Genomic DNA, 22,161 nt, shown 5'->3' on the forward strand with positions numbered 1-22,161 from the left:
ACTGAATATGATATTAAGTGCTCAGACACTGCAACCTCAGCATGCTCCTGGCTTTGATTTACTCTGCACTGATTTATGTCACTGACTGGTATCAAGCCTCTCCTTTGGAGCTGGCAAGGACACATTTTGTGCCAAGGACCTATCTTCCACAAAGAATGTGTGTCTGCTCCCCCTATCAAAACAGTCACATAAAATTGATGGCACCCTGATGTTCACTGAGTGGACTGCATCCTGGAGCATGCCAGTATACTCTATACTGATGAAAAGTCACTACCCTAAAAAGCCCCTAACCCGATGTCTGGTGCTATGAGGATCTTCTGCACCAGAAAGAGCAACCTGGGCAGAGGTCACTCTAGCAGAGGAAGGGCTCATCCCAGTAGAGCTTTGTGCTAATGGCATTGGCTTCTTTGCTGCCAAAGTTGGGAGGAGCCTACCCTAGAGGGGATACCTCATCACTTAGACATTCTATGCATCTCTTCTAGCACAGGTTGCTTCTGTGCTACGCTCAGCTCCTGACATGTGATGATCTGGAGGCTGGGGCCACAGGGACAGATCTGCAGGAGGAGTATGAGGAACCAAAACCAGACACTCAAAATGTCTCTCCAGAAGGCATGTGGTTGTGCTGCCTGGCCTTGTGCTGAGGCTTTGGGGTCTTAACAGAGGGTGCCTGTGAAGGGTTTCATCTTCCAGATACAATACTGCTGCGCCTACAGGGACATACAGCTACAAGTAGAATAGCTGGGGTCTTCATTACTATTGCTGCCTGGGCCCAGACAGACAGTGGATGTCTGAGGGACATATGACACTCATAGGTCAAACCTGTTGACTGCAGGCTTCATAGCCTTGGCTTTCTCCATAAAAAATCTTTTTTGGGAGAACAAGCTCTGCTGAGGAGCTTGCCAAGGCAGCAATGAAGAGGATCTTACAAACCCAAGGAATAAATGTGAACATCAAAAAACAGACTGAGAAACATCCATTTGGTAGCTCAGACAAAAACAGACTAAGGGGCTCATGAGGTAGCAACTGCATGCCAGAGGGGATACCTGAGTCCATGTCAGTGCCATCTGATGTCATTCATACATTATGGCTGAGTTTTGCCTGCTTGTTGGAGAAAAATGCAAACAAAATCAAAGATGAAAATGAGAGAAAAACAGGACAGTTGAAATACATATGGGAAATATGCAAAGAAAGGATATATGCTGCTGCAGAGAAGCAGCTATTAAATGAAATGAATGCAAGGATCAGTAAAAAAAAATACTGGTTATATAGGATACCATTAGTACATAGGATGCACTTTAGTGTACTTATATTGGTATTTTATGTACGTGCATATTGGATACTTCCCTTTATGCTCATTACCAGAGATTATACAGTAATCAAAGTTAATTGGCTCTGACTGGTAAACATTTCTATGTTCTATAGCAATTTGGAAAAATAACCTGGGATTTATTAAAATGTTGAGAGCTTGTACTCCATAGCAATGGTCACTAATGAAGTAGGTATTCACTGGTGGTGATCCTACTAGCACAGTCATGTTTGCCTATCCCTGTACTAATGCTACATTTGCTTATATTATCTCATTGATGGATGTGGTATCTCCTAGATTACTAGTCCATTCATGTCTTGAAAGCTTTTAAGGTTTATTCATGTAGTTTTAAGCTCAAAATGCTCAACTTGGTTTAGTTGTTGATGGCTGAAGGTGGGAAGAGGCAATTATTTTTAAAACACTTACTTATAATGGCTATTATAGCTGCTACTGATAGAGAGACCAGATTTGCCACTTACCTTCCAGGTATGTTTAACAAATTCCCAGAGCTTAGAGTTAGTGTACCGCAGGTCAACTCCACTTACAATACCTGGGGCATGGAGATGAGAGAGGTGAGCAATGTCTGCAGCATTCTCAGGAATTTCCTAAAGATAAAACACAAAATTATGAGATTAAAGAACTACCAGCCATACTGCACAGTTCAGTAATATAAAGTAATCCCACTTAAGAGCCACACCATCTCAACTGTTTTATCCATCACTTCAATAGATTTTTGTAGACGTCACAACTTCTGTTTAACACATTTGAAATTTATATCCCACAAAAACAAGTGTCTTAACTCTTAAAAACTGGAACGTGGTATGAGCAAATTTGGTCAATATTTACCTCAATGTGAGCATTGACATAATGCTCTGTGCGCCCACGGTACACCCACTCTTTGGAAGTAATCTCTTCTTGTTCTGGGATACTCCAAGTTGGTTCCAAACCATCACAATGATACCAAATGCATATCATACCATTTATTTCACAAGATGGCCATGTTTTAATCTTTGCAAATTCTGGAACTGCAAAATATAACCCATTTCAGTTTGATACAATTCCACTCCCTTCAAAAGCAGTGGCATCTATAGACAGAATTATTTGGTGTGGCGAGTGTGTGTGTGTGTGGGGGGGGGGGGGGGGGGTAGCAGCAAGATAAAGTGACATTTGCACACATCATAGCTCCCTGCCATTAAACTGGCTAGAAAAGATATATACACCTCTGAGATTTAGAAAAACTGTTTCAGCATCCCAGTAAAACCATCATAAAAACTGATAGCCTCCTTCAACCAATTCTTGTACATAGATATGAGACTGACACAGTAACATAGCAATGATGACAGATAAAGATCAAAAAGTCCATCATCAAGTCTGCTAAGTAGGGATGTGCAGAAGGAAAAAAATTCGTTTCAGTTTTCCCATTAAAGTCAATGAGGGAAGTATTTGTAACTTTCTCTACTCTTCAGTTATAATGTAAACCAGTATGATGTTGCTACTAATACCGGTATAAAAAAGTATTAAATAAATATTTGCAGCCTATTTTTGGCTGCAAAATTTGAGTTCTCTTATAAATTCTGATGAAACTTCTGGGGAGCAATCAGAACGAGAAAAGAGCTCCAAGGTACTTAGACTGTGGCAAAGTGGCACCAAAGTGGCATGAATAGCCTAAGGCACTGTAAAGGGGCAAAGGGATACCAGGAGTGGCAAGAGTGCTTTAACAGAGGTGCAAAGCAGCAGCAAGAGTGTCAAAAACACACCACAGCTTCAAAAGAGCACAGATAACAGTTGCATGAACCCTCGAAGGCAGCATGTCACGCAAAGTGGCAAGCAAGTGGCATCAACATCCTAAGCACAATGAAGGGAGAACATAGCAAGCAGAATGAGTATAAGAAAAAACCACAAGGTGCCGATAAAGGGACAAAGCAGCAGAAAGACTAGCACCAACACACTGAGGAACCATGATAGTGGCAAGAACACCACAAGGAGTAGAGTGAGTCATCTGGTGTTTGGCACCAAGGCAGAGTGGCAGAAAGTTGATAGGGGAAAGACAGGCTGGCACCAGGGAGAGTTCCCTTTCTTTTGCACAGGAAAGGGCTGGGGTCAGGCAACCTCAATCGACATGACCAATGTACTGGACAGGAGAAACATTCTTCTTAGGCAAGAGGATGATTCAACCATGCATTTAAGCAAGATGGACTGACAGCCTCACCACTCTGTCATCCTGATCAGAGATGTTCGGTCGGAGAGAGTTTTAAACATGGGCTCACAAGAGAAGAATTTCTTGAAGGGTCTTCTCTGAAGTGCTTGAGTTATCTCACTGACAGGCCTCATTGGAGGAGAGCATTGCCAAACAAGTCCACATACACCTGCTGGCCAGCCTCCTAGGCCTTGCCTATATTTATGTTTGAGCAACACCTCCACGAGTCAGCTTACTTCCAGCATCAACTCTGCATGTTAATTCATCAGCCAATGCTCCCCTGCACCTCAAATCAGGTCACGACACCTCTGTGCTGGCGAAGGGAGGTACACAGCTTGGGATCCCCAAACAGGAAGATACCCACTACCGAATGAACCAATGCCCCAGCTTCAACCAGTCACTCTGATGCTTCGACAAATGCCTTGCTGCATCGGATGCACTGCAGCGAAGCACGTGGAAGCCTTGGCTTCAATGAATCAAGTGGCTGGACATTCCATGATGCTCCACTCTTAACCGGCATGGGTGCTTAAGAGTCCCTGGCTCAAAGGGCCTTGCCGAAGAGGCCCTCTATCCTTGCTCTGAGGAGTCCCATCTGGGCCCCAGAGCGGACTCGACACTTGGTCTGACAAGCAGCACAGACCCAGCTTCTACCATGTATTGTGAATCTTCACAACAGCAAACGAAGGTAACTAAATTAGTAACAAAAAAGTAAGAAAGCTTCACGTGCATCCAGCAGCATGGAAAGAATAAGACTGAGGCAAGATGGGAGTCACACGGGAGATACTCCCACATGGGCACAGAGCACAGCTCTGTGTGCTTTGAGAAAACTCCACCACCTAGAGAACCTGCAGACCTTCCCAAAGTCATGGCTAATTCAGCCTGCTTAAACTGCGTTGGTTTCCCTAACTAAAAAGGGAAGTACCAATTTACTGAGGAGGTTCTGCATAGAAAAGTGAGATGTTTTGGTTTTCCTCCATGTGGGAACAGCAGACAGCTGTTCATCCCAAAGCACCATTTATTTTCATGTATTTTTAGTTCAGCTTCTATGGAAGCAGGTTGCTTTGTCTTCTGCTTGCTAATTTTTCTTAAGTTATAGGAAAGGCGTAAGGAAGTTCCCATTTAGTAGTCAGCCTCTTGTTGACTTGTCTGTCTAGCCTTTAAGCTTGTTTTGGACTCTTCAGAATTTGGGAATTCTGAGAGCGCCTTGGTACCCCTTTTCAGTGGATTAGGATGTCTTCTGTATAAGGATAGATCATGTTCTCGGGAATATTATAGCAGACCTCTCTCCTCCAGAAGATAAAGCCATCTGGTAACTTAAGTAGAGGAAGTATATTTTTGAATTAAAATGTCTTTTTGCATTATCTCCTCTGTTTGAAGGCGAGGAGATTTTATTCCATCCTGCTTGATTTTTTTCCTTTTTGGGTTTAAATATTTGTTTCACTTGAGTCCTGGGTACCAGTAGCTCCAAGTTACCAAACACTTGAGAGATGGGAATCTTTCATCCTAAAAGAGTGGGGAGAGATTCATCTGGCAGAAGGGATTCCAGCAAAGTGCACTAAAGGAAGGAAACTAATGGATACAAGTAAAGGTAACACGAAATTTGTTGCCGCTATATTAAGTGATACAAAGGGAGTGAGAAGTGCCCACCAGGCACTGTATAAGGAGTTTAAAGTATTTAAAGAGGATTTTGGAAGAGTTTTAAATCTAGGACTAATTTCCAATAAATTATTGGGATTACAAAAGGGGTGGCCAACATGTGGCTCATGTGTAAGTGTGGCTTTTGCCCTCCTGGCTACATAACTGAATAGCACTGCAGAGGTCAGGAAATGAGTGGCTGGAAAAGGGAGCCACTACAGCCCCTCCCCTCCAGACAGCAGACCAGATAAGAGTGCTCTACTCCAGGAAGCAGGTGGAAAGGGGGGTTGAAAAAGATGGCAAGGGCTGGAGCAGGGAGCAGACTGGCTCTTTGCTGTCCTGTCAGCTCTAGCCTCACCCTCCTCCTGCTCTCCACTGTTGCTGACTGCAGATTGGGGTGGGGGAGGGGAGAGTAGATCTGGGCTGAGCAGAGAAAACTGATTCCTGCTCCAGCCCTCCTGTCTCTGCAACAACCAGCAGCACTGTGAGGTCATGACCAGGGCTGGAGCAGAATAGCTCTTCTCTATTCTATTGTGTGAGCTTCCTTTTACAGCCCCTCCTTTCCTGTCCTCTGCTGCGTTATTCGGTTGCCATGTGGCCAGGAGGGCAAGAGCCACATGGCCACCTGTCTACTAGATATACCTGGCCCTCCACACAACAATGATTCCAAAAGATTTGATACATACAAGACCATTGGGCTGACTTACGGTATATTCTAGAATCAATGCATGCAGACTAAAGACATCTGCTTGTCTCCAGCATTCTAGAATAATATTTTCCAGCCTGTTGGGTTTTCAGGATATCAATGAATATACATGAGAGATTTGCCATACACTGGGTCTCCAGTGTATGGAACACATACATTTTCACTGTAGTAATCCTGAAAACCTGAATGGAGAGGGTTGGGAAACACTGCTCTAGAACAGATACCCAAAGAATGGCTGGACATAAGTGACAAAGGAACTTAGTTCTGGCAGCTCCGTTAATATCCTAGAACATTGTTTCTCAACTGCCCGGTTACATAAGAGTTGCTGGTCTGTACAGCAGAGACAATTGGCCAGCATAACAAACCTACGCTGCACCCAGTTATGTCACTTTCTTGTCAGACATGAGCACCAGAGTAGGAGAAGCAGTAGCCCACAAGTTCAAATATGCTAAGGCAAACCCAGAGCAGCAGTGGCCCACAGGCTGAGATCAAATAGCAACACAGCTGCATAGGAGAGGGAGGGTTGTTTTTTTTAAATGCGTAAACTGGTGGCTTTCTGGAGAGGGGGATGAAGGGAGGGATTTGTTTAGAGTTTGGTTATTTTTTGTTTAAGAAAAAAAAACAACTAGCTGCTTTCTTAAAATAAAGGTGGCCTTCCAATGTGAAGTTGTGCTTCTAAAAAAAATCTACTAAAATGAAGAGGTTTGAATTTTTTATTCCACCTATATCTTTTACACTGTTTTCGCAGGGCATCAAGTGTCTAGTTGGGTATTTGTTCTGCATATCTTGTTCAGCGCCAAGAACGTCTTAATTGAAATTGCATTTGTTGGTTTATATAAAATGGTCAATAAAATATATTTGAAAACAAAAAAATAAATAAAAATGAGGTGGCCTGGGCTGTGTGGCTGACCCATTTGTCTGAAAAGCAGAAGGGGGGGGGGGGGGGGGGGGGGGAAGGGTGTACCTTCCCACATTCCACTGCTCTGTTATTTTAGGACAGTAAGCAAGCTTATCCTTGGCATACAAAAATATTAAGAAACACATCCAAACCCTTAAAAGTACTTTAAGGACAGAGCACGCAACTGTACACAAGTTAAAAGGAAATTGCAAAAGTTTACCTTTTTCAGCATATGGGATTCTAGTACATTTTCCATCCTCTCCACTGAATTGCCAACCATGAAATGGGCACTCAATGCAGTTACCTATCACCCGACCACCCACAGCAAGATTGGCACCAAGGTGAGGGCAATATGCATCAACAACGTATACCTGTCCCTCCCACGTTCGATACAGGGCTACTTGTTCACCTACAAGAAAAAAGGAGAAAAAACCATTTAGAAATGTACTTAAAAGTATTTATCTGCACCCTCTGTTCAGGGCAGGTTACAATAGTACAGTCAATTGATACAGAAACATAAAAAGCAACAGATAAAATAGTCTTAAAATTAAATAAGTTAAGAGGATAAAATAAATAAAAAGTCAATAGAGTAATTAAAAGAAGGACTAAAGGCCAGTAGGATTAGGTTTTGCAAAGGTCTGGGAATGCTTGCTAAAGAGATGTTCATGCTTTTTTTTTTTTTAATCCTTTATTACTTAAGTGAGATTGTGCTGGCTCAATAGAAGTTTGCCTTGTTTCCTCATCCAGACAGCTAACTTTCCTTCCCAATCAGTCTTCAGACAAAGATCCTTTAAGTTTGAAATTTATTGTACAAGTAGTTTAATTACTTACAATTGTTGCTTCCAAACGTATAGCCCCAGGCAAAGATCTTTGTAGCTGGAAATAAGTAGGAGAGGGGAGAACAGAGTTTCTTGGGATTCAAGGTGAGAAGACAAAAGGGTTCTGAAGCTGATTTAATCTTTAGAAATAAAGCGGTAAGAAGGAATGTAAAAAAGCCGATCGTATCACAGAGCTTTACAAGTGCTCCTGGCTTTGAAACTGTATAGTCAAGACTGAAAGTCCTAGAGAACTGTTAAAGGGAACGCCTCCACAAGCTGGGGGCAGGGGAGCCAAGGTCCAATAGCAGCGATCTTAGGACCCATGTGACATGGGGGGGCATGAAGGGCAGTCCCTTGAGCCATTAAGGCACTTAAGAACACTTAAGTTAGATTAAGAGGGCATGCAGACTCTTCCCAAGTGAGAGAAAGCAAAGGGGGAGGGAGTTTCTCTTAAGGGAAAAGCTCTTCTTAAAGGCAGAGCTCCCAGACTTGGCATGGGTTACAAAAAGTGTTTCAATATCAAGAGCTCCCGGAAGGGAGGGGCTGCAGTAAACATAGTTAAGCTACAGTATATACAGATACAAACATGTACCTACTGCTGGGGACAGAACAGAGATTTTGTGGCATTGTGCTCCATAAAATTTGGCCTGCAATGGAGAAAGCATGCTCACAGGTTATGAGTGGTCTGGTGAATTTTGGAAAAGGAACCTGTAGGAGATTATTTTTTTGATCTAATGTTTCGGGATGGAACTTAAAGATGAAAAATTGCAGAGAGCCATGGATTTTTGTTATGAATAAGATTGTGTTTTATAGTCAAGATTTTCTATTGAATTTTCCATTTAATGGGCAACCAGTGTAAATTAAACTGGAGAGATCGTGCAATCTTTGGTTAGATAAGTGAGCCGCAGCGTTCTATACTAACTGCAGTGAACATGATTGAGGTAGGCCTAAATAAAGGGAATTACAGTAGTCCAATCCTGTGAGTATCAAGGAATGAAGTACTGTAAGGAAGGCAATGGTATCAAGCAGCAGCTTGATGTGTTTCAGAAGTCAAAGTTTGTAAAATGAACTGTAGATTTGGTGTGTGTTAATATTCGGTTTGGGGTCAAGTATGATACCAAGGTTGCAAACCTGCTTAGAAATGTTGATAGGTTTATTGTCAAAGGAGATAAAGTTAGGCCATCCTCAATTTGAAAATATCCCTAAGATCATTCAGCTTGTTAAATTTAAACCTTCTTGCCACCTTTTCTAATGTATGGAATATATCTGGTCTGGGCTTCTAAGATAGTATTTTTAAATATACATGCCTAAGCTAAGCTTTTAACCTTTGCAGTTTGCTCCTTTCAGTTTTTTCCTAACCAATTTCCTCATTTTTTCATAGTATCCTTTTTAAAAGTTAAATGCTGTCAGGTTTCTTTTTTTTGTATTCCCTCCAGTTACTAAATCAAATTTGATAATGCTGTGATCACTATTGCCAATTGGCTCCAACACTGTTACCTCTCGCACCAAATCCTGTGTTCTACTCAGGACTAGGTCTAAAATAGTTTTTCCTCTTATTGGTTCTAGTACCAGCTGCTCCATAAAACTGTCATGTATTTAATCTAGGAACTTTACTTCTCTGGAATGTCCTGATGTAACATTCACCCAGTTAATACTGGTGTAATTGAAATCACCCACTACTGTGCTGCTGATTTTATTAGCTTCCCTAATTTCTTTTAGCATTTCATTGTCTTTTAGTTCATTCTGGCCAGGTGGATAGTAACAGCCCCACTACTATTTTATTCTTTCACCTGGAATTTCTGTCCATAAAGACTCAACATTGCATTTTGTTTCCTGCAGAACATTTATAGTGTTTGACTCAGTGCTCTCTTTAACCTATATTTCCACCACACCAATTTAATCCATCCTATCATTTCAATATAATTTGTACCCTGGTATCAGTGGCCTATTGGTTAGCCTTTCACCAGGTATCAGATGCTGATTATATCTCTCTTCATCCAGTGCTATGCACTCTAACTCACATTTTTTAGACTTCTAGCATTTGTATACAGACATTTTAAAGTATATTTTTTGTATTAACCTGCTCATTAGTCCAACAGGGGTAATTTGGAATCTTTCTGCACTTTACTCAGATACCTGGTCCACTTTGGCATTTATTGCAACCTCTATACTGGGATGCCCTATTTTACCTATGCTCACAGCATCCTTCAAATATACATCATTCCAAACCATGCGCTTCTGCGGAACTGTCTGCTTTCCCCCATTTTGTTTAAAAGCTGCCTTCTCTCCTTTTTAAAAAAGTTAGTGCCAGCAGCCTGGTTCCACTGTGGTTAAGGTGGATCCCATCCTTTTGGATAAAGGCCTCCTTCTGCAAAATGAAGACTAGTTCCTAACAAGCCTAAACCCCTCTTCATTGCACCATCATCTAATCCATGTATTGAGACTTTGGAGCTCTTGCCTGCCTCTGGGGGTCCCGACATGGAACAGGAAGCATTTCTGTGAATTCTACCCTGGAGGCTCTGGCTTTCAGCTTTCTACTTAAAACCCTAGATTTGGCTTCCAGAACCTCACTCCTGCACTTTCCTGTGTCATTGGTACCCATATATACCAAGACAGTGGCCTCCTTCCCACTATCTGTATGATGCATGAGGTCTGCCACATTTGCACCAGGCAGGCAAGTTACCAAGCGATCCTCATATCCAGCCACCTAGCTATCAACCTTCCTAATCGTTCAATCTCCAACTATACTGGCCATCCTAACCCTTCCCTCATGGCCATGTGCCCCCGGAGATTTGTTATCAAGTTAAGTTTGAGAGAGCAGGGATATAAAGCTAACCTAAATTACTTTGTCTATAGATTTTATAGTTGCTGTGCAATGACCCTCAAACAATTAATCTACCTATATCTTCCTAGTTACCCACCTTAACTCTCATTTCGAATTAAATTTCTTCTGCATAAAATCTGTAATAAGTTACTCCTATCAAACAATTGTGTAAAGTCAAAACAAAACCAAATAAAACCAGATAAGATCTAGAAAATAGATATGGTATAGCAAAGTAAATATAAAGAGTATAGTAAGGAAGTTTGAGGTGCATGCGCCATTGGACGAGCTTCTGGTCCTCTTCTGCTGCAATGGGTGCAGGGCCTCAAAGTTGGGGCTGTGGAGTTCAAAGCCTGAATCTCTTGCTGTGACCTCTGGAGACCTCTCCCAGGGGCTGCTGGGAACAGTAGGCAGATGAGCCTTTCAGTCCTCTTCTGCTGCCAGAATGTAGGAAGAATCTTTATACTCTCCATGAAAGTTAAGCTATAGGCCCAGCATAAGCAAGATTATTCCAACAAGACTAAAGCTTCTTGAGCTTTACCACAGAGAGTTAAAGACCTTAGGAGCTAACTAAAATTGAGAAATCCCTAATATATACCAAACTCATTTTATGAGCATGGCGATAACATTGTTCATTCTTTGCACGAGCCGTAAAATTAAAGCTTGTAAGTCTCATTGTGACTACCAGAAACAGAACAGGCAAATGTTCAGCAGACTTAGGATTAGATTGCAAAGCTTTTTGTGTAGTATTCCTCCAGCTTCTATACAGACTCAACCACAGCCAAGCACCAGTTTTATTCACCATTCTTTTCTTAATTCCTAACATTGTATGCTTTGACTGCCACAGCACACTGAGCTGATTTCAATGCATAATCCACTATGATGCCTAGAACTTTCCTGGGTGGTAACTCCTAATATGGTACCTAACATTGTGTAACTATAGCAAGGGCATATTTTTCCCTATATACACATCACCTTGCACTTGTCCACATTAAATTTCATCTGCCATTTGGATGCCCAATCTTCCAACCTCACAAGGTCCTCCTGTAGCTCATCACACTCTGCTTGAGATTTAACTGGTCTGCATAATTTTGTATCATCCACAAATTTGACTACCTTGCTCATAGTACCCCTTTCAGGATCATTTATACATATATTAAAGCTCCAGCCCAAGTACAGATCCTTGAGGCACTCCACTGTTTACCTTTTTCCCATTGTGAAGACAGACCATTTAATCCTACTGTTTCCTATCTTTTAACCAGTTTGTAATCCACAAAATGATATCACCTCCTATCCCATGACTTTTTAGTTTTCTTAGAAGCCTCTCATGGGGGACTTTGTCGAATGCCTTCTGATAATCCAAATACACCACATCTGTTTCACCTTTGTCCACCCCTTCAAAATAAAAATGTAGATTTGAGACAAGACTTCCCTTGAATAAATCTATGCTGGCTGTGTCCCATTAAACCATATCTAAATGTTCTATGACTTTATTCTTTAACAGTTTCCACGATTTTTCTGGCACTGAAGTCAGGCTCATCGATCTAGTTTCCCAGATCACCCATGGTGCCCTTTTTAAATATCAGGGTGACATTAGCCACATTCCAGTCTTCAGGTTCAACAGATGATTTTAATGATAGGTTTCAAATTAATTGTAATAAGTCCAAAATATCATTTGAGTTCTTTCAGAACTCTGGGGTGTGTACCATCTAGTGCAGGTGATTTACTACCCTTCAGCTTCTCAATCTGGCCTACTACATCTTCCAGGTTCATTTCACCTGAATAGTCACCCTTGAAATTCATCTCTAGAACAGGTATCTCCCCAACATCCTCTTCAGTAAACACCAAAGCAAAGAACTTTAGTCTTTCCACGATGGCCTTATCTTTTCCTAAGTGCCTTTTTAACCCCTCTATAATCTAACAGTCCAGACTCCCTTGCAGGCTTTCTGCTTAGGAAATATTTTAAAGTTTTTTTTAATTTTTTGCCTTATGACCAACTTCTATTCAAATTCTTAGCCTCTTATCAATGTCTTACATTTAACTTGCCAATGCTTATACTTTATCCTATTTTCTTCTGATGGATCCTTTTTCCAATTTTTGAAGGAAGATCTTGTCTAAAATAGCCTCTCACCTCATTGTTTAGCCATGCCGGCAATCGTTTAGCCTTCCTTCCACATTTCTTAATGCATGGAATACATCTTGCCTGTGCTCTAGTGAGAATTATCTCTGATTGCTCTCTTGTCAGTTCATGAACAAATTGATCCATAAAACTTTTATTCCATCCTGAAACTCTAGCATTTCCTGATGTTATATTTACCAAGTCAATATTGGTAATTGAAATCTCCCATTATTACTGTACTACCAAATTGGTTAGCTTCCCTGATTTCTCTTACTATTTTCACTGTCAGTCTCATTATTTTGGCCAGGTAGATGGTAGATCTTATCCCTATACTCTTCCCCAACACACAAGGAGTTTCTACCCATAAAAATTAAATTATGCATTTAGTTTCTTGCAATATCTTTGTCCTGTTGGACTCTAAGGCCATCCCAGACAAAGCACCACCTGCCAGCAAGGTGCTCCTTTCTATCATTGTGATATAATTTGTATCCTGGTATAGTACTATACCATTGGTTATCCTCCTTCAAGTGTCTGAGATGCCAGTTAAGTCTAAATCATCATTCACTGCTATACACTCTAACTCTCCCATCTTACTACTTAAGACGTCTAGCATTAGCATGCAAACATGTTTGTTTGATTTAACATTCTGCTTTTCAGTTAACAGGGGTAATTTGGAATCTTTTAGCTCAGGTGATTCTTGTCTTATAGACACATGTACTCCTTTTCTTATTGGAACCTCTCTGGAAGGATGCCCTAACACTAATGCTTCATTAGTATCCTTCAAAGATAGCTCCCTCCAAACCATGTGCTGCTGAGTGATGGTCTGCTTTCCCCCCTTTGGTCTAGTTTAAAAGCTGCTCTCTCCTTTTTAAAGGTTAGTGCCAGCAGCCTGGTTGAAGTGTAGCCCATCCCTTTGGAAAAGACTTCATCCCCCCTCCCCAAAAAGTTCCCCAATTTCTTACAAAACTGAATCCCTCTTTCTTGCACCATCCTCTCATCCATGCATGGAGACTCCAGAGCTCTGCCTGCCTCCAGGGACCTGCGTGTGGAACAAGGAGCATTTCAGAGAGTGCGATCCTTGAGGTTCTGGATTTCAGCTTGCTACCAAAGAACCTAAATTTGGCTTCCAGAACCTCCCTCCCACATTTTTATTGGTGCCTACATGTACCACAACAGCCAGCTCCTCCCCAGCACTGTCTAAAATCTTATCTAGGTGACACGAAGTCCTCCACCTTTGCACCAGGTAGGCATGTTACCAGCCTATCCTCATACCCAGCATGGGGTTCAGATGTCGACAAGAATTGAGTGGCAATGCTTTACTCCTTTTAACTGGGAAACTTTCTCTTAACTTTTCACCAAAAAGGATGTCTGCAAGACAAAGGAGGTTCACCAATTTCTTGTGGACAACCTCTGATTCTGCTGGCCCTTATCCATGCGACAAGTGCTGTGGATGTGTATGTTGTATCAAATGACTCAAACTGAATACAGAAGATGTCTTCCCTCTTCATGACCTAGAAGAGATGTAGGTGTCACCAGACTGAATAAATGTTTAAGACTTTGGAAATATCCATATTGCAGCATAGGTTTTAGAGTGCACTTTCTTCTGAAGTCGTCCAGAATTCAATGGTCTTTCCGGGAGGGAAGTTTTAGTAGAGGCAAGTCTTTCACTTCTCATTGCAGTCTCATCCACAACTGAATTGTGGGGGAAGCTCTACAACCCATACCCATTGGGGTCAATGGGATTCAAACCCATGACTTGGGGACTTCTAGGCTACAAACCTGCCACAACTGTGGAGGCTGTTGCCTTTTGCAGGTGTTAGTGTATTTGTCCTATTTCCTGGAAGAGTCAGACATGTCCAATTAAATGGCTGCAAGGACAAGAACTGGGTGTACCTCTTTATTCACAGCAGTATGCAAGGCATGCTCAGAGGACACACAGTACTGGCTCAATAGCCATCTTGGCATCTGCCATATGGAAGCACTATTGGTTTTCCTGATTTCCGAGCCTTTCCTTGTCTAAGTATTCAAGCCTTGCTCTGGTTAATGCATTCATGTTCCAAGATTCCTGCATTTGTATTTATGTATAGCAATTCTGTACACTAAAGCTTCCTGCTTCACACATCAGTCTCCAGTGTCCTGCTTGTATCCAGATCCAAAATTCCTGTTCCATTTGTTTCTTCTGGAGACTTTCCAGCTCTTGACCCTGCCAGTATGTCTCCACCCTGCCTGTCCAAGTCAGTGCATTTCCCTCCAGGGGCAGCATTGATTGCCAAGCCTGAACACCCATGACACTTCATACGGAATTTTTAAGTCCAACTTTCAGGCCACCCATGGATCCTGAGATGTATTTACCCACATTTTCATGAGCATGGTGTCTAACACAGCATGTGTTAATGCTGATTGTTCAGCTAGGGTGTCTAGAATTTAAGATGTCCAGGACTTCTGCCCTAGGATCAGGGTTCCTTCAGACTTCAATTTTCAACACTGCTCCTGACTTCTCCAAGAAACAAAAATATGTGATGTCCTCAGGTGAAGTATGGTCGGTTACGATCTTAAGGGATGCCTGTCAAGCTACCTAGGGACTTCCCTGCAGAATTTTGACATTTCCATAAAGGAGATCTGTGAGGGCTCTGAGTGGTTGGAGGCCCCAGTGGTGGAAGCAGATACTAGATGCTGATCTTCTCTTGTTGGAAGAAGAGGACAGAGGCTGGAACATCCAGCATGATCCTTTCTGGTGAAGCAGGAGCCATCAGCAACAAAGGAGGCTCCACATAAGGTAACAAGGAAGAAGTTCCAGACTACTTCCATCAGGTGCTGAGATCATTGTCCCAGGGTCAGCAGTGGAACATTTTCCTCTAAGACTAGAATAATTTCCTGCTCCAGCAGCTGGTATGATGGTAGTGGAAGGATGGAACAGAGGTTCTGGAGCCTGAAGGCAGAGGCCCTGGAGGGCTCTAGTGAGGGGAGGTGAAAGGTGTAGGACTAGGTCCTGCTTGGGAGGTGTAGGCACTGTACATATGAGGTGGTAATGTGGCTCTAAAAAAAATAAATTCCTGTGTATTCCTTTCTTCTGGGAAACCCAGTAGCACTAGATAGTAATAGTTGCCCCTTTGGAAGATACTGAGTGAGGCAAAAGCAGAAAGGTTTGGTTCATTGTTCAAAATAGTTGAGATTGAGTTTTGAGGGGCAGTGAGAATACTGTCACTGAGCCACCTGTATAGACTCAATTTTCATCAATGTGGCCTGTCTGACCAGCATCCTTTGACTTATGGCATTGAAGGAAGATGCTATGGCGCATCTTCCTTCGATGCCATAAGTGCACTGAGGGCATCTGGTTTTTGCACACAGTGCTTCGAAGCCTTGTGTCGAGTGCTTCACATTCTTTGGATGTCAATGTCAGGGTGCTTTGGAGCATTGTGCATTTGACCGCACCAGTATTTCTTGCTTTGGGCACTTCATAGCATACATTGAGCAATCGAGCGCTCCTTGCATTAATTGCTTCAACTTGGCTCAGCAAGAGGTGGTAGAGGACTGGTCCAACACGGAGTGGCGGTGCATTGATGTCTTGCTTCTTGGTTGGCATCAGTATAGCATGTGTTGAATGCACCAAGGGGGGGGTCATGGTGTTTTGCTTTGGAGTGTTGCATTACCACCTCTATCTATGAATGAATGAATCTAAGAATGTTTACCCCTTGTTACATGTAAACCGATTTGATATGACACCTGTCATGAAGGTCGGTATATAAAAGAATTAAATAAATAAATAAATAAATCAATCAATCAATCTGTACGTGCCAAGCTGGCATTGAACCACTCAAGTCTCCCAGTCAGGATCTTGGAGTGAAGAACTTGTTCCAGAGGACTTATTCTTACTGCTTCCAGAAGAGGCTAATAGTGGCTCCTCCAGGTGAATGGCTTCTGGAGTTCCAGTTGGATGACCTTGATCTTGGCCACCCTGGACCATTGTTGTACTGTTAGGCTGGTCATGGCCCAGGCAGATAGGTGCTCTATCTTGACCATCGGTTAGAGACATTAACTGACCACAAGATTGGACCTTGAAGCCTCTGACCTTTTTGGTGGCCATGAGTGAAAAAAAAATGGCTGTTTCTCTTGGTAGGAGATCCCTTGGCAGTGAGAAATATCACTGAAAATTGCTGTTGGTCATGTAGAGTCAGAAAAGACTAAGAGAAACTTGAGGGACAACCATCCATGCAGAGCACAGACAAAAAACTAAGTTAAAGTGGCTTCTGCTTGACCTTTTGTACACTTCTGATTTTTCTTAGTCTCCCTCACTTGTTCCCTGTGTTCTTCTTGGGATTTTTATACATCCTGAATGCTGATCTTTTTGCCTTTATTTAGGCACCTCCTTTGAGAACAAAATTTGTTTATTGTTTTTCTTTTCTATACTGCCTATCGAACTAGGTAGCTTACAAATTTTACATACATAACATTTTAAAATAAAATACAATACAAAATATAAAACATACAACAGGAATAAGGCAAAACGATTACCAGCATGGTTAAAAAGTGAGGTGAAAGGCTATTTTGGCTAAAAAAACCTGGATGTCATATTGCCTCTATCACTCCATAGTGAGACTGCACCTTAAATACGGTGTTCAATTCTGGCATGCTCATCTCAAAAAAAAAAAAAAAAAAAGTCGTTGCACTGGAGAAAGGACAGAGAAAGACAACCAAAATGATAAAGGGGATGGAACAGCTCACCTATGAGAAAAGGCTGAAGAGGTTAGGGCTGTTCAGCTTGAAGAGATGGCTTGGGGGGGGGGGGGGGAATATGATAAAGGTCTACAAAATTATGAAAGGACTTTAACAGGTAAATGTAAAATCTGTTATTACTCTCAGGCAATGAAAGATTTTTTTTTTAATGAGCTATATGCTAATTTCATGGAGTGCCCTCTAATCCTGAGAATATTCTTTCACTCAATGCTAATTAAGCTCTAGAATTCATTGCCAGAGGATGTGGTTTCAGCAGTTAGTGTAACTGGGTTTAAAAAAAAAAGTTTGGATAAGTTCCTAGTGAGAAATCCATAAACTGCTGTTTATTAATTAGGAATAGTAGCTTGGGATCTATTTAATGTTTGGGTACTTGTGACTTGGATTGGCCACTGTTGGAAACATGATGCTGGGCTTGGACCCCTTGGTCTGATCCAGTCTGGCATGTCTTATGTTATATTCTTAATTCTGAAGATGACAAATGGTCTACAGCCCATTTTGGATCTGTGGAAGCTCAATCACCACATTTGCCAAGAAAAGAACAGAATGGACACACCCCTCTAGCTGGAGATACCTCTACTTCAGAGTGGGCAGCCTCTACCACCAATATAAGGTTCTCCCATTTGGATTCTAGTCTTCCCCATGAGTCTTCATGAAATGTTTAGTAGTGGTTATTGCTCACCTACATCACCAGGGAATTCAAATATTCCTTATCTGGATGATGGGCTGTTGATAGCTCCATTGAAGACTGCCCTTCAAATACACAACCAGATAACTATGTCTCCTTCAAAAGCTGGGGTTTCTTAAACTATGAGAAGTCTGTCTTGGAACCCACCCAACACATTCCAGTTTATTGGGGCAATAGCTACAATAAAGGTAAGAGCTTTTCTCCCTCCAGGTAGAATTGCTACTCTGCAGAGTGGCTGACTTGATTCATTCATCAGACTTTATATTCCACTGGTCAAGTTACCCATGCGGTTTACAAAATAAAAAACATACATAACCAGTCAAATACAAAAAATATTGGCAGACACAATGGTAAGCATAAAATTAAATCAAGTCATTCACCTGGATACATATAAAATACTAAAATGCAGTCAGCACATTACCGACTAGTTAGTGGTGTCAAACCTAACTTCATATTCTTAAAGGTCCACAGTCAAAAGCTTATGAGAATAGCCAGGTCTTTAATGCTTTTCGAAATTTCAAATTAGATTCTGCTCTTATGTCCATTGGTAAAGTATTCTAAAGAAGAGATCAATACAAAAAAGCATTTTCTTGCAGACTCCAGTCTAATGACAGAGGGAAGAAGATTAAGTTGCAAAGTCCTGGAGGGACAATATGGAACCTAAAGTTGACAGATAAGCAGACAGCCAGAATGCAAAGAACAGAATGTCAAAGAACTCTGAACTTAAATCAGATACAAAAATAGGATGCCAATGAAGGAATTGAAGAACTGGAGTTACAATACATGATCTGACTTTAGGCCATAAATGATCTTTGCAACTGCATTTTGGAGAGCCTGCAAAATGTTTTAACTGATGAGGTAAACCCATGAGAAGACAACACATACTAGCAGTCAGATCGCTAACATCTAAAATAAAATAAAATAAAATAAAAAAAAAAAAAAAAAAAAAAAAAAGATACATGACAAATATACCGAAGAAAATAAAAAACAAAAAAACTATGGTACCTTTTATTCCCAACGCTATTCAGAAATAGATAGCTTTGAGTCAGGATTTTAAGTGAAGAAACCACATCTTTCAGAACAATTAGAATACCTAGCATGCTAGGCTGAGGAAATCAAGGTGGTATGTAGAGAAATCCAAATGGTTTCTGATTTAACTGGTATTAACCTTCAATCTGTAATCATGAAGCCAGTTTGCCACAAGTTCCACACAATTAAAGATAGTTAAGACATGTCAAAGAATGCCACAATCTTGATATCAGCATATAGAGGGCATAAACCTGCAATTCTGAATCAACATGACTAATGGAGAAAGAAAAATGTTAGAGAGAAGGGGAGAGAGGATTGAACTTTGTGGAACAGCTATAATGATCTGGGAGTTGATAGATGCTGGTTCCATTCCACCTAGAAGAAGCAGTCCTGCAGGTAAGAAAACCAGGTTGATGGGATATCAGAAATCCCAATTTCCTACAGGCAGCCGAAGAGCAGCAGTTCATGACTGATGGTGTCAAAGGCTGCACTCGACTACAGATCTATGGCCTGCCATGTACTAATGCTGTTGGGTTATCTGGTCATGGTTATTTGTTTAGTTCCCATAATGCACCTACACATGCATGGTCTGCAGTGGGGACAGAGGACACAGTTAAGCCAACACCTACAGCCCCCTCTGTATCAAAATAAAAGACTGCCAAAAGGGCACAAAAAGTCTGTTGATTGCAACTGCAGCTGTTCCACAGTAATGCACCCCTCAGACTCTACATCAGCTGGAACTAGTTACAGATGCTTCCACTATCAGTTGTGAGCTCATGCTGGTCAGGTCAGACTGTGGTTCACTCAAGTCATTTACAAATAGATTTGCTGGAATGCAGAACAGTTTGACATACACCAAGGACTGTCACTTTCTCCAAGGAAAACACAATGATCCAAATGAATAGCCAACTTGCAATGTTGCACATCAAACAAGGGGGTACAGAGTCTTGGATACTTTGTCTGGAAACCCTATACATATGGCAATGGGCAGTTCAAGACAATACCTTGATACAGGTGACCTACTTAGTAGGGATAGCTGCAGTAGCAGAGATTCAGCTGATATCCCATCTGCACAAATTGTCCATATCTCAATCCATGGTCAGCCACCTCTTTCAGCTCTGGGATAACCTTGGATAAACCTCTTCAGAGGAAAAACAAAGCTAACTGCTTCTCTTCCATTTATACTTCTACTGGAGTCTCCAGATGTGTTCCTCATCCCCTGGAACAAGGGCCTTGTGAATGCTTTCCAAACTGTTCAGAAGTTCATCCAGGACTGTGCCAGAATGATCTTAATAGCTCCAACAAGGTCCAGTCAACTGTGGTATGCCTATCTAGTATAGTCCTCACTCAAGTCTCCTGTAAGACTAGGAGATAGTCCTAACTTACTAACCCTGGAAGCTGGCAACTTGATACATCCAATGTTCAACTTAACAGCATGGATCTTGAAATTCAATCTTAATGCAATGGTCTTTACCTGACTCAATTCAAAGTGTCCTCTTAGCTAGAAAGCCATTCATGAGATGCAATTACTTGTTTAAATGAAAGCATTACTCAGTGGTGCACCTTATGCACATTGGACATGTTCACTTGCAAACCTCTGTATCTCGACATATCTGCATCACCTTTCATAGACTGGGATGGCAACTGCATCTGTCCATGTCAGCTTACCACATTCCGGAACATGGACTGCCTAGTTCCAAGAATCCTCTACTCTCCAAATTCATGAAGGGCCTTCTACATCTATGCCCACCATTCAAGAAGCCACCTCTACCTTGGGATATTAATGTGGTTCTCACCTTACAGATGAAGGCCCCCTTTGAACTGGTAGAGTTTGCATCCTTAAAGTGCTTGACCTGGAAGGTACTCTTCCTGGTCACAATTACCTCCACACAGAGTAAGAAAACTACAAGCCTTGGCTCATCAAGCCCCTTATCTACAATTCTTCCATGCCAAGATGGTTCTTTGGACAAATCCCAAGAGTCTACCAAAAGTTGCCTCAAGTGAGATGCAGAGGCTATCATCCTGTTTCCAGTATAATCCCAACTCCTTCCACATCTGAACTGCTGTGATTTTCAGCCTGCCTCATTTTTCCCCCCCAACAGCACACCAGCGAAAGCAGAGTTGCTTACCTGTAACAGGTGTTCTCCCAGGACAGCACTTATTGCTACATACGAAACTGAAGGGAGACCCCTGGCTCAAGGGATCATGGCATGCTGGGCATGCTCAGTGTGCCAGTCAAAAAAAGTTTCTAGAAACTTAGACAAAGTTTTCCATGATAGGCTCCATCCAGCGATGTCACCCACATATGGAGGACTAGATCCTACTGTCCTGGGAGAACATCTGTTACAGGTAAGCAACTTTATCTACCATCTTTTCATTTACTTTAAAATATTTATAGCCCACTCTAAGCACAAGGCAGTTTGCCAAGTAAACCTACATAATTAACACAAACAAGAGTAATAAGCAAACTATAATAAACAGAGGGCAGGTGCTGTTCACCGCCCTGGATCCTGACAGCAGAGATTAAAGGTCAATAAGAACTGGTAGGTTTTCAGTGCCTTAAGACTTTAAGCAGACGGCATTTTGTAGTAGAGTGGAATGGAGCTCAAGACAAGGAACTGCAGAGATGGCTTGGCTTCTGGTAATGTCCAATCTTGCCAGTTTTGGGGATGGAATCTCCAACAGGTTCTTTGAGGCAGAACAGATGTTTTGTAGGTTTGTACATGCGAAGACTGGTGCTTAGCCAGATAGAGGAGTCGTTAAGTAAATTTTAAGTACAAGTTAATAAGTAAACGTCTGGGCATACATTTCTGTATTTATGCTGATGTCCAATTTTTCATCCCACTTGACAACTCAATTGAACATACTTTTGATACACTAAAGGTTTATCATTCAGCAATTCAGAAGTTATGTACAAGAACTGGTTTTGAACCAGCAAACAAAAACCACAAAAGATTATATGGTTAGACAGGAAGATTGTTGGTTCCACTACTATCCCTCTTGGTAAGACCATGGTACCCTGCAGGTTATAAGGAAAAAAGTGTTGAAATAGATGCACGATTTCTGCATTGCAGGACACCCTGGAGTCACCCATACTCAACATCATTCAAATGCCATTACTGGTAGCCACTTGTCAGAACAGATGTATAAATAAGACCCAAAACCACAAAATGGAACCAAGGAAATGCACTCCAATTATAAAATATCCAGACA

General features: G+C 41.6%; 1 protein-coding gene across 3 annotated transcripts in view; it reads right to left on the minus strand.

The window, feature by feature from the left end:
- Positions 1–22,161, minus strand: part of LOC115097893 (cholesterol 7-desaturase-like) — a 127,642-nt gene that overhangs the window by 41,987 nt on the left and 63,494 nt on the right. For all 3 annotated transcript variants that reach the window (XM_029614056.1, XM_029614055.1, XM_029614057.1), the window contains exons 2-4: positions 6,963–7,151; positions 2,153–2,331; positions 1,786–1,911 (exon numbers count right to left, since the gene is read on the minus strand). In XM_029614056.1, coding sequence (XP_029469916.1) covers positions 1,786–1,911; positions 2,153–2,331; positions 6,963–7,151 — 494 coding nt within the window. The remainder of the gene's footprint in view (positions 1–1,785; positions 1,912–2,152; positions 2,332–6,962; positions 7,152–22,161) is intronic.

Source organism: Rhinatrema bivittatum, chromosome 8 (genome assembly GCF_901001135.1).
Source record: "Rhinatrema bivittatum chromosome 8, aRhiBiv1.1, whole genome shotgun sequence".
NCBI classification, from domain to species: domain Eukaryota; kingdom Metazoa; phylum Chordata; class Amphibia; order Gymnophiona; family Rhinatrematidae; genus Rhinatrema; species Rhinatrema bivittatum.